Source organism: Mchenga conophoros, linkage group LG8 (genome assembly GCF_057382185.1).
Source record: "Mchenga conophoros isolate Kocher_MC1m ecotype Shallow Benthic linkage group LG8, M_conophoros_male_GT1.1, whole genome shotgun sequence".
Classification (NCBI taxonomy): domain Eukaryota; kingdom Metazoa; phylum Chordata; class Actinopteri; order Cichliformes; family Cichlidae; genus Mchenga; species Mchenga conophoros.
Window position 1 is genome coordinate 21,177,307 of NC_140533.1, and position 12,073 is coordinate 21,189,379.

At 38.9% G+C, this 12,073-nt stretch overlaps 1 protein-coding gene across 2 annotated transcripts in view; it reads left to right on the forward strand.

Annotated features, from left to right (window-relative positions):
• Positions 1-1,460, forward strand: part of dock1 (dedicator of cytokinesis 1) — a 196,043-nt gene extending 194,583 nt beyond the window's left edge. For both annotated transcript variants that reach the window (XM_085284890.1, XM_085284891.1), the window contains exon 52: positions 593-1,460. In XM_085284890.1, the coding sequence (XP_085141016.1) occupies positions 593-688 (96 nt within the window). In that variant the 3' untranslated portion in view covers positions 689-1,460. The remainder of the gene's footprint in view (positions 1-592) is intronic.
• Positions 1,461-12,073: the final 10,613 nt, after the last annotated feature.

The window sequence follows — 12,073 nt, forward strand, 5'->3', positions numbered from 1 at the left end:
AGAGGCTACTAATCCAATGCTGAAGCCCATAAACCTCAAGGTACATTTGGCCATTTACAAAGCAGCAGTTGGAAAAGGGAGAAACTTTGTAGTTATGCAGTTTGTGCTCTGATAAAAAAAAAAAAAAAAGACTTGCACACAGGGACACAGTGAAATGTGGTGAGCCCTTTGGCAGGAAAACAAGTTTCAGTTTCCTTCACAAAGCATACAAACAGGAGTCTGAATAATTGTGTGCTTAACTGTTATCGTTGGTTATCATTATATAGTAGTTTTATCGCTTGATGCAATCAGGGTGGAGGATTGAGTTGGTGAAATAATGTGTGTTGTAAAAGAAGGTGAGAAATCTTTGCTCTGTAAACTCTATCTTACTACTTCCGTCATTTGTAGAGCCATGCAGGCTGTAAGATAAGGTATGACCTGTTTTAATAAATCAAAGCCTTGTGTTTAATAAATTATTTAAGATGATCCAAGTATTAACCTCTTGTAAAAGAAAAAATAATATGGGAGCAATAGAACATGCTAATCTTGCGCTTTAAATCCAAAACTATTTTGCAAAAACGAGGTTTCACGTTCCCGTTTTGTCTGTTCGCAGCAATTTCCGCCACCTCTTCCGAGCAAGACTCCTCCTCCACCTCCTCCCAAGACCACCAGGAAACAGGCCTCCATCGATTCAGGAATTGTGCAGTAAACAAAGAAACTTGACAGTAGGACCAAACAACACACTGACAACGCAACAAAAACAACATCAACAGTAACCCCAGAAAAGTGGTTGTTTTTACCCACACATTCCTCGCTTCCCTGTCCCAGCTTGACAAGATGAATACCTCACCGCAGCCCGCCCCCTCGTACCATCTTTTCTTTTCCTTTCTTTTTTTATGTTATGTTTTTTTTGCCTGCTGTTTGACGATGATGCAGTCTGCAGCTGGGAGCATGTTGCACAGAAGCATTCACTGAATTTGCAGATGCTGTCTAGGACCGACACAATGCCGCATCGAAATTTTATTGTGACATTGTGCTGAGACAGACGAGCTTGGACCAACGGCTTTCCAGTACTGACCCACTCTCAAATATATGAGAGCAAATGGCTCATTAAAGCATTATTTCCCTCTTTACTCATATTCCCACTGTGTACAGAGGTTTGTATATAGGACTATTTTATTTCAGGTTTTTTGTATGTGACTTGATTATGATTTTTTTGTATTAACGTGTCATTAGATTAAGTGGCATTTATATGAACAAAAAAGGGCTTGTAGGTTTTGAATTGACAGGGGCTTTACAAAGTTGGTATGTGGAAAAAAAAAAAGATGGATTTTATTGGTAAAATTTTGGAGTGCACATACAACTAACTCCTACCACGTTATCATTGTTCAGATCTTGTCCTTGATTGCTGTAACCTTGGATTTCAGTAATAATGACTGTTCCCAATTCACTACTGACATGACTTCTGAATAAACTTTCAAATGTATGTATTTTTAAAAGATGATGTCTTCCTCATTATTTCTGCGCGCGGCGAGAGGTGCTGAAAATAGACGCGAGTGTTTGCACATTTCAGAAATCCTGAACAAATTGGCAATCTGTATGTTTCCTCACTTCAGCTGAGCACTAAGTAACGAAGCTTTCTGCTTCTCCTGCTTAATTGACAGCCGTCGCCGCAGCCACTTCTTTATCAGTGGTGTGTTATCGGGAAATGCCGCTTACATGTACTCAAATGCATTTTCATTTGCATAATTTGTCCTCTCGCTAAACGATCGTTTCTGTTTTCGAAGCCGAATGTGTGAATGTGACCCGTGTTTGAAAGTGGCGACGCGTCAATAAGCCAGCAAACAACAGCTGCCAGCTTTGTCCTGCCTCGTACGATCTTGAATTCTCGTTTTATGGGAGCTGCTGAAGGGCACACCAAGATTTTCATTTTTTCTTTCTTTCTTTTTTAGTCTGGGTGGTTTCCACGCTTCTCGAGTATAATGACGTGTCATCTAAATAAGTGGCTATCCTTGAAACTTCCTGGGATTTCTGTCCTGGACAGATTTAATATATTAATAGTTGGAGTGGAAAGTCGGTGTATAATTATTACTTGGAGAGCAGCTTTAAATTACATTGCGCTTTAATTACATTAATAATATGCATTCTTCTGGGTGTTGGTGCAATAACTTAATATAAAGCCTTGTGGCAGCATGCCCAGGTTTAAGGAAATAACTGTTGTTATAATGTTCTTTATCAAATGTTATAGAGTGCTGTTTTAATCAACAAATTACAGACTGGAAGGTCATATTGTGACAATTTTATTAATCATTTTAATAACCTAGACATTGATAATTACTGTTGTTTTCCTGTTTCTTTAACAATGAAAGAAGTTTTAATAGTTACTGAATTTTAAAAAACAGTCGTGTTTGTTGTAAAGTGCAAAAATTCGCCGGGTGCCCCTCCAACCAGTTTTCATCCTTATTATGTTATAAATAATATGACGCCAATAATATTAATATCTTTCAGCCTGTTAGCTACACTAACAAGTCGACTGCTGGTGTCCTGAGACTGACTCCCAGCAGTGCAAAATCAACTCAGTCATGTTAAGTCTGATTCAGAGTTTCCATTGTTTACACCAAAACGTTTATTACAAGACAAAAGTAATATTAGGCAATCACTTATTAGTTACACCTTGCTAGTACAAGGTTGGACCATCTTTGTGTTTTGTTTCTCCCATGATTTTTCATTGCATACATTCAACAAGGTGCTGGAAACATTCCTCAGAGATTTTGGTTCATAACAACATGAAAGCATCACACGGTTGCTGCAGATTTGTCAGCTGCACATCTATGATGTGAATTTCCCATTCCCAAAATGCACTTATGGATCTTATTCCAATAGAGCACCTTTGAGATATGTTCTATTGCATCCCATTTAAGGGCAGTTACCTCATTGTCATGTTCAAGAAACCAGCCAATTACAGCACCAACACCATTACACGGCCAGCAGGAGCCTGAACTGTTGGACCCATGTTTTCATGTTACACCAAATTCTTACCGTCCAATCTGAATGTCGCAGCATAAACCAAGACTCATCAGAGCAGGAAACATTTCTCTAATTTTTTATTGTCCGTTTTTTGGTGAGCCTGAGTGAATTGTAGCATCAGTTTCTGGTTTCCTGCTCTTTTGCATATCTTGGCTGTAACAAGTGGGGGTTTTTTAACAGTTACTGTTGCCTTCCTATCAGCTCAAATCAGTCAGCCCTTTCTCCTTTGACATCAACAAGGCATTTTTACCCAGAGAACTGCCACTCGCTGGGCATTTTCTCTTTTTCTGACCATTCTCTGTAAACCCTAGAGATGATTGTGTGGGAAAATCCCAGTAGGTCAGCGGTTTCTGAAATACTCAGACCAGCCTGTCTGACACCAACAACCACACAATGTTCAAAGTCGCTTAAATCACTTTTCTTCCCTTTTTGATGCTCAGTCTGAACTTCTGAATTTCTATAAGCCTGAATGCACTCTGTTCCTGCCACATAATTGGCTGATGAGATATTTGCATTTAGAAATAGCATTTAAACAAATGTAGCTCCTGAGTCTACAGTGTATAAGTAGTACTAGAAATCTAATGGCTTTCACTACATTAGCTTTCATTCCACGGTAAGTCGACATTCACCCAGCGCATTCAGTCTTGTAATTTTTTTATTAACGGTTAACCTTTTTTTCTTTTCCGGCTCTCATTTTGCTCCGGTGGCTCACAGATGCTGTAAAGTTGTGTTGTTGCACCTTAATTCTCACATTTGGTGAGAACATTCACAGACCCTGTTGTCTGCACATTAAAATGAGCTTGTGGGACCTTTTTGAAGTGCTTGCCCCAGGTGGCTCATATTCCTCTGCTTTCCTATTCTGCTGACACTTTGTGAGTGGGCGTGTGCCTGAGGAGAAATACTGCATCTGTTGTTTGAAGGTGTTTTTATCTTCAGAAAGTTGGGGATTACAAAGCCTGTCCTAATTAGGAACACTGAATGACATCTTTTCCCTCAGAGTTTTTTCTGGGAAAAATAGTCATGAGACCACTTGTAGAACTGTAGCTCATGGGTGGTGTTAACATATTTTGTCAGACTATGAAATGTCTTATTAATGTGTTGGTAATTCACCCACGATCCGTTGCTTTTAAATGCTTTAGCAATAAACATATTAAGTATGAATCCCTCTACAGAGTCAGTGTCCTAATGGGTTAGAAATAAGTTGAATATTCATATTTACATAATTCTTCACTCACACAAACTCCCCCAATCTTCATATTTGCACATAATTGACCAGTAAAATCATTTTGACTTTAACACACATGTATGTTACCATTTCTGGATTTAAGGTTTGCTGCAAGGTATGTGAACTATATGACCTTCATTTGGAAGTAGTAGCTGTCAGGATGATAAATTGTTCTACAATGACAGAAAGAAATGGAAAGTAATATTCAATAAAAATGCAGGCTTTAGTGTGATAGCAATCATATCATCTTTCATTGTTTCACCTCTTTTGTCATTATTTCTTCCATTTCCTCTAAAGAGCACACTTTACATTCTTTCTTTAAGAAGCATTACCTTCATACTTTTCTTCCCATTGTGACTTATGGTTTCACTAGTTGCAATCAGAGAAAAGGTACAAGAACATTTCAATTCCATACATGGCTAAAGGAATGTATAGGGAGACCTAGCAGGTCATTGCCTACAAGAAAGTGCAATAGTGTTGGCCACTAAACTCCTAAAGGAAATAAAGGAATCTGCAACTAAATGATAATCTGAATGTCAAACTGTTAAAATGATTGTTTAATTAGATTCCATATACAACTAAAGGGGTGTATAGGGAGACTTAAAACCATCCGATCGATCGCTGCAAGCCAACGTGTAGTGCGCTTGAGTGTTGGCCACAGAGCTGTTAAATGACACAAATGCAGTCAATAAGAACATTAACAATAGCTCAGTTCGAGTAGCCTGAAAATGAAGCCGCTAATTGCAGTTCAGCCAGCATTTATTATTTACACCTATCCTCCATCTACTGCGACCTAAAACAGTCTCCTGTGAAAGACTTACATAACCGTCCTTTCCTGGCTCAGTTTCAATGTGACACACTTACACGTATGAGCAATAAGTGCGGGTGCGTTCATTTGTTAAATAAAGATTGCAGCTGACATCCAAGTGACGTGTGATTTTAGGTTGAATAGCAACAGCTAAACTTGAAAATTCCATCAGCTAAGAGAAAAAAAAATAGGAAAGTTGCAATTAGAGAAATGGTGCAGTGAAGTAACTGATTAAAAACAACTGCACAGCCTGAAGTCAGACTTCAGGTTGAACCAGTGTCTTCAGAAAGAGCAGGTGGTACTATAGATGCATTCACATAAAAAGCATAGCATCGCTGCTAGAGTGTGTCAAAACCTAAAAATCCTGTTTATTAAAAGTATTTTTTCTCAAGCTCATCAGTTTGGATAGGGAACATCAGTGCACAGCTGTTTTCAGATCTCTGTAAAGAGTCGGTCAGGTTCAAGGCTCTGGCTTGGCCACTTAAGGACATTTACAGAGTGATCCCAAAGTCATTTGTTTGTTGTGGCTTGACTACCTTTTTACATGCTTTGTCCTGTTGGGAGATAAACCTTTGTCCTCTTGTTCGAGATCCAGCGTGCTCTGGAGCAATTTAGCATACTGCTGCATTCATCTTTTCCTGGACCTTGACTAGTTTTCTGGTTTCTGCTGCTGAAGAAACATCCCCACAGCATGATGTTACCGCCACCATGCTTCACTGTTACTATGGTATCCGTCTAATGATGAGTGATGCCTGGTTTTCTTTAGACTTTAATACTTGTTTCATCTGACCAGAGAATTTTGGTGCTCATGGTCTGAGAGTTCTTTAGGTCCCTTTTAGCATACTCCAGGCAGGCTGCCATGTGTCTTTACTGAGGAGTGGCTTGTGTCTGACCATACAGGCCCGATCGGTGGAATGCAGTAGAAATGATTGTCCTTCTGGAAGGCTCTCTTCTCTCCAAAAAGCAATGCTGAAACTCAGTGAGAGTGACCATCAGTTTTTGATCACCTCACTGACTGAGGCCCTTTTACCCATAATCACTCAGACTGGTTTGGCAGCCAGCTCTAGGAAGAGTTCTTGTGGTTCCAAACTTCCATTTACAGATGAGGTGGGCCGCTGTGCTCACGGGGACTGAAGGTTCCAACGACGCAGGAATAAATCTGTACCTTTCTCCAGATCTGTGCTTTGACACGATCCTCTCTTGGAGGTCTACAGATAAGTCCTTGGACTTCATGGCTTAGTTCGTGCTCTGACATGCAGCGTCATATACAGGACCTTATACAGACATGGACAGATGATCCATGGAGAAAAGATGCACCTGAGCTCAATTTTAAGTGTCTTGGCAAAGGTTGTGAATACCCATGTCTATGTAATATTTTTGTTTGTTTGTTTTTGAATACATTTCACATAATTAATTAATAAAACTTGTGTAAAAAAATAATGTAAAAATGTAGTTGAATCATTTTTCTTGATAAGAATGGTTAAAGTATTGCTGCATCCACGTGTAAAATTCATGACTGTGCCTCTGCTGCAATCGTTTGATTATCTATTTTTTTGCCTGATATAGATAACATTTTTTTCCTCCTGGGATTAAAACAATTTTTGGTTGAGTGTCATCACTTTATTAAATTCACACTGATTCAGAGTTGTAGAACAATAAAACCTGAACAAGTCCAATGAGGGCCTGATACTTCTTTTTTTTTTAAATAGTCACTCTAACCTGGTTATTCGATTCCAATGATAAATCCATTCACTCCAATCTGTGAGGTGGGAATAAAAAGTTTCATCAGTGATATAATTCACTTATCAAGAATACCCAGTGCACACTCAATATCTAGCCTTGCAATTGAAAAGGGATAAAGGGTGAAGCATTTCAGCAGTGGTAATATTACATAGTTAACTGGCAGCTTTTTCAATAGGCTCTTGGTGATTTGTGCTCTGCCATTATGCTTCACCCTCTCTCTCCTCAAAGCATGGGGAAATGCATCGCTTAATTGAGAGGATTTCCAGAGGCTTTGTTGGGGGAGAGCTATGAGCTAGCTCCTCTCCAGGAGCAATGTATTTACAACACACTCTGTCCCCATCTCATTTGTCATTTCAGCCAGGAATAATGTGTATATTTTCCTTCTCTCTTGACACACTGTCATTTGCCAGAAGGCAGCAAGTGTGCATGCTTCCTTCTAAATGTTTCCTTTGCATAATAAAAGACTATTTCCATAAATCAGCAGCCACTGATATATCCAATCACAACTGTCTGCAGTTTACATATGATTATTTTTTTCCTAAATGCAGCCCCGGTGCAAGTACACTAATGGAAATGGTTAGTGTCTAACTTTTAATAACATAAGCTTTTAGGAAATTAAGTTAGTTATTCTGTTCTACAAAATTATTTTTTTTTATTGACAACAGAAATTCATAAAAAACAAACACTAATATACATCTGTTTATAAGCAGGGCTGCTTGTTTAGCATGAAATTATTTAGAAAAACGTGGCTATAATTACTTTCAAGCTAGTCCATCTTCTATATACAGTCTATGTTACAGAGAGAGTGGAAAGCCATGTCAGTGGCAGACTGACACAATGCACCTTTATCAGTTTAATTTCACTCTAAAATAAAGCATCTGCCAACTGATAGTTCTGATGTGAAATCTTTAGGATTTATCCTCAGGGAACCTTTGTTGTTTGTTCATAATTTTATGACATCCAATAGTTAGAACGTTTCGAGCGTGGCAGTTATGGTAACATTGAGTAATAATCGGTAATATGGGAATTACTTTATGGATAAAAATGTCAAATCTTCCAGTTGCCTTAGCCAGTGGTTGTCAGACAATTTTTAATAATTATTTAAACAAAATATACAACCACTGCAGTACTCCAAGGAACCCCTAGGGACATAAGTATCTCTAATATCTCTACCACTGCCTGAAGAAATGCTAGTGCATTTAAAAAAACTGAGAATGGTGAAAAAGTGTATTTTTCTTGTCATTTATTTTAAAAAAAGGTCAACTTCAGGTATTTTTATTACCTTCCTTATCTGTTACCTTATATGTTACATGAAATATCTTTTGTTTAAATTTTGATGATTATAGCTTATTGCTCATGAAAATACTTAGAGCATCTCCTAAGATCAAAGTATCCAAAAAGGATTTGCAATACAAAAAGCCAAACTTCTGATACTTAACTTTGGGCTCCATTACCATAAATTACTGCATCATTGCAGCGTGACGTGGAAGCTTGTGGCACTGCTGAAGCATTACTGAAGCCCAGGCTTTCATAGCAGCCTTCAGCTCATTTTTTTTATTTTTTATGTAGGGTAGCATTTCTGGTCTTCCTCTTTCTTCTTTTTTTTAAAGATAGCTTTCTTTTTTCTTTTCTTTTTTAGTATTTTGCCTTTATTGGATAGTGAAGATGGACAAGAAAGTGGGGAGAGAGAGAGGGGGAAGACATGCGGTATAGGGCTGTGGATCGGACCCAAATCTGGGCTGCTGCTTTCTGACATTTGCTATGTGAACGCCTGCTCACCCAGTGAGCTAAAGAGGCACTCCTCATTTTCCTCTTATTGCCCCAGAGATTCTCTTGGGGGGTTCAGGTCAGGCAAATTGACCAGCCCATCGAGCACAATAATAACATTGTAAGCAAACCATTTTCTAGCAGCTTTGGCACTGTGAGCAGGTGTTAAGTCCTGTTGGAATAGTAAATTGATATCTCTAAAGAGCTTGTCAGCAGGTGGAAGCATGGAGTGCTTCTGGTAAACACTATGAAGACTTTGGACTTGATGAAACACAGTGGACCAACCATCACCTACACCAGGAGATGACATGGCACGCTAAATCATCACAGGCTGCAGAAACTTCACGCTGGACTTCAAACACCTCCACTTTTCCTTCAGACTCTAGGAACTCAGTTTCAAATGAAATGCAAAAAAACTTACTTTCATCTTAAAAGAGGACTTTGGACTACTGAACAGCAGTCCAGTTTTTTTTTCTTCTCAGCCCAGGCAAGATGCTACTGATCTTGCCTCTGGTCAAGGAATGGCTGCATATTAGAAATGTGAACGCTGTAACTCCTTGCCTGTGTGGTGGCTCTTGCTGCTCTGACACCAGTGTCAGTCCACTCCCTGTGGAACTCCCCCAAGTTCTTGAATCAACTTTGTTTGACAATCCTCTCAAGCTTGCGGTCATCCCACCGCACCCTTCCGTCAGCTTTCCATTAATATGCTCTGCAAAGAGCCAGCCTTCAGCAATGACCTTCTTTGGTTTAACCTCCTTTTTGGAGAGCTTCAATGATCATCATCAGGTCAACTCTCAACTCAGCAGTCTCCTCCCAGTATAAAAGGAAATGTCGTGAAATCGTTGTAAACGTGTAGACGATTGTCTCTATAACACTAAACCTGAATAGAAGCCCAGTGCCTTCTAGTTTTAAAGCTGCGTGCTGTACCTCCTTGTAAACAAACATGGCACTTCACCAGCAGTCGATAGACGTCGACATGACAGTGCAGTGTTGTATGTAGCTGTCACAGATAGCGTCATGCAAGAACCATAAGGCCGCTTCTATCTCTGCAGAGTTGTCACTGAGCGCCTCAGTAAACTGACTGAATGAATTGTGTTCATCGACAGAGCAAATATCACTTGTGTCAGGAGAACAAGTGGTGTGGTGTTGCTGCTCTATTGTAATAGCTTCTCCATTGCACTGGAGAAATGTGAAACTAAGCATCATCACTGAGTCACTGCAACTACTCCCATCAGTATAATGTTTACTGTGGATTAATGAATGGATTAATTTCTTTGAAAACATAATTTAACTGCCTGCCTTCGTAGAATTAACCTACTATTATGTTAATTATATGAAGACAGAGTTTTAGTTGCATGTCTCTGTTACTCTAAATTAGAGCTGCATGAGATAGCTATGGAAACATGAATCAATTAAATCACTAATTAACCTTTGAAGTAAAAACGTGAGACATTTTAATAGAGCCACGCTTTCACATGTAAAAGTTTGCAGTTTGCAATTGAGTGTGTGTGTGTGTGTTTTGAGCTTTTGGACTGCTTATGAGACACAATAAGGTATTTCATCCTCATGGCCAAATTAACCCAATTACCCTCAACGGACTCCTCTACCAGTAAATTTTAAATTCTGTCATTGGATAGCTGATAGAACCAAAATCAGTTTGCAACAATTTTGCTTCTGAGTTAGAGAAGAAAAGCATCTTGAACGTTGCTGTGGACTTGAGGAAACTGATGAGTATTCTTTTTTTTTTATTAAACAGAATGAACACACTCCTGTGAGCATGTTTCTGATCTGTGGGCAAACTTTATAAAGTAAACACCTGAACTGGCAGCCATGAGACAAGCCTTTGATTGAACACTTTAATGCTGTTTTTCTGTACTGCCTCCAACTTTACACACTCCAGACAGACACTCCATCACTCTTATCAAAAGCGCTTGTGAGACCAGTCGACAGTGAATATATAGAGCACAGGAGAGAACTGATGGCATTTTAAATCTCAGGCTGTAAGTGCAGCTGCTATTTTGTGCTGCATTCAGCACTAAATACAAAATGTACATTCAGTACACACGTTTATTATCTAGATTTGAGGGAGAGAGCCAAGTGGTGCTGATATTAGCTGAGCCTATTATGAAGCACTGGGTTTTCCCAGGCAGTCAGAAGGATGTGTTGCTAGGAAACATACCTAGAGATCGGGGGTGGAGAAGTGGTTTGATGAGAAAGCAGAGTTCCCTGCCATTTTCAACTTCACATGGAAATAACTAAAAAGTGCTACAGACGTGTTGTCCCATGACAGAGTATTGAATTGAATCAGTCAATCAAATCTGGGTCATTTGGACTTGTGATCTTGTGTCTATACTTTTGAGGTTATTCACAAGTGTTTCATAAAAATCAAATAGATAAATCTTTTCATGGATTCCAGCTAATATTACTAGCAACTGAGATTCTATTGAGAGCTGGGACCTCTCTTCCCTTTTCACTGTTTAATCTGCTTTTCACACATGCCAGTGATTACGCCCAACTTTAAAGCATAAACTGTAAATAAAAGATGGACACAGTCGTCATGATTAATTTGTGAAGCCCTAATTTAAAGCTTCAGCTTTAGAATCTTGACTATTACCACGTTTATTTTTTTTGCATCTAAAATTACCATATTATGATGAAAGGGTGGAGTGCTAAGTTATTAGCTAATGCTAGCGTGCTAGTTTAGCAAGGTGCATTAAATGTTAGGGTGCATCACATACAGATGCAGGTGTCTTGGAAAAGCTGCCAGAGCAGTTAACCTCACCCTGAGCCATTCGCTAGATCTGTGAATCACATTAGCAGAGAGCTGCCATCTGCAGATGCATATTTAGACATCCACCTGTCAGTTAAAGTGATCACCCTTCCTGCATTAAGTGATAATAAAACTTGAACTATTTTGTTTTTATTTATTCCCTGTTATAATTATATTAGTTATAAACAACGAAACCATTTTTTCCTACGAGGCTGTAACTATACTCTTTTTTTTTGGCCATGTTGACACAGGAGTCGATTGGGTTTGGAGCCAGAGAGTCAGAGGTTGCCACTTGCATTCTAACTAACCTGTATCTTTCTGTACCAGAGTTACTTACTCTGAAAAAGCTTTGAGAAATGGTAAATCTAAATTTTGTTAGTAATATTCAAGCAAAAGTAGTTAATAAGAATTGTTGCATGATGGACACAGAATCCCGTGTTGTTTTTTTAAGCGCAATTACGTTTGTCTTTCTTGAACTTTCCCATGCAGAATGTGTATTATTGTTGTGTGTACTAATGTACATAATACACAGTGGAAATAAAATTGTCAAACTGTAAATGTCAGAGGGAAAAAAACCATTAAAGTGCATTCAGAGAGTTATGTTCCAAACAGTTTTCATCACTTCCCCAATAAATTCCTGGGTTCTGTGCCATTAAAATCAATACACTAATCAGATTCTGGGGTTTGATGTATGTTGCTTTCCAGAGGGCTGCACAGCATGACTGATGTGGTTTTGGTTTGTTTAGCAATGCTG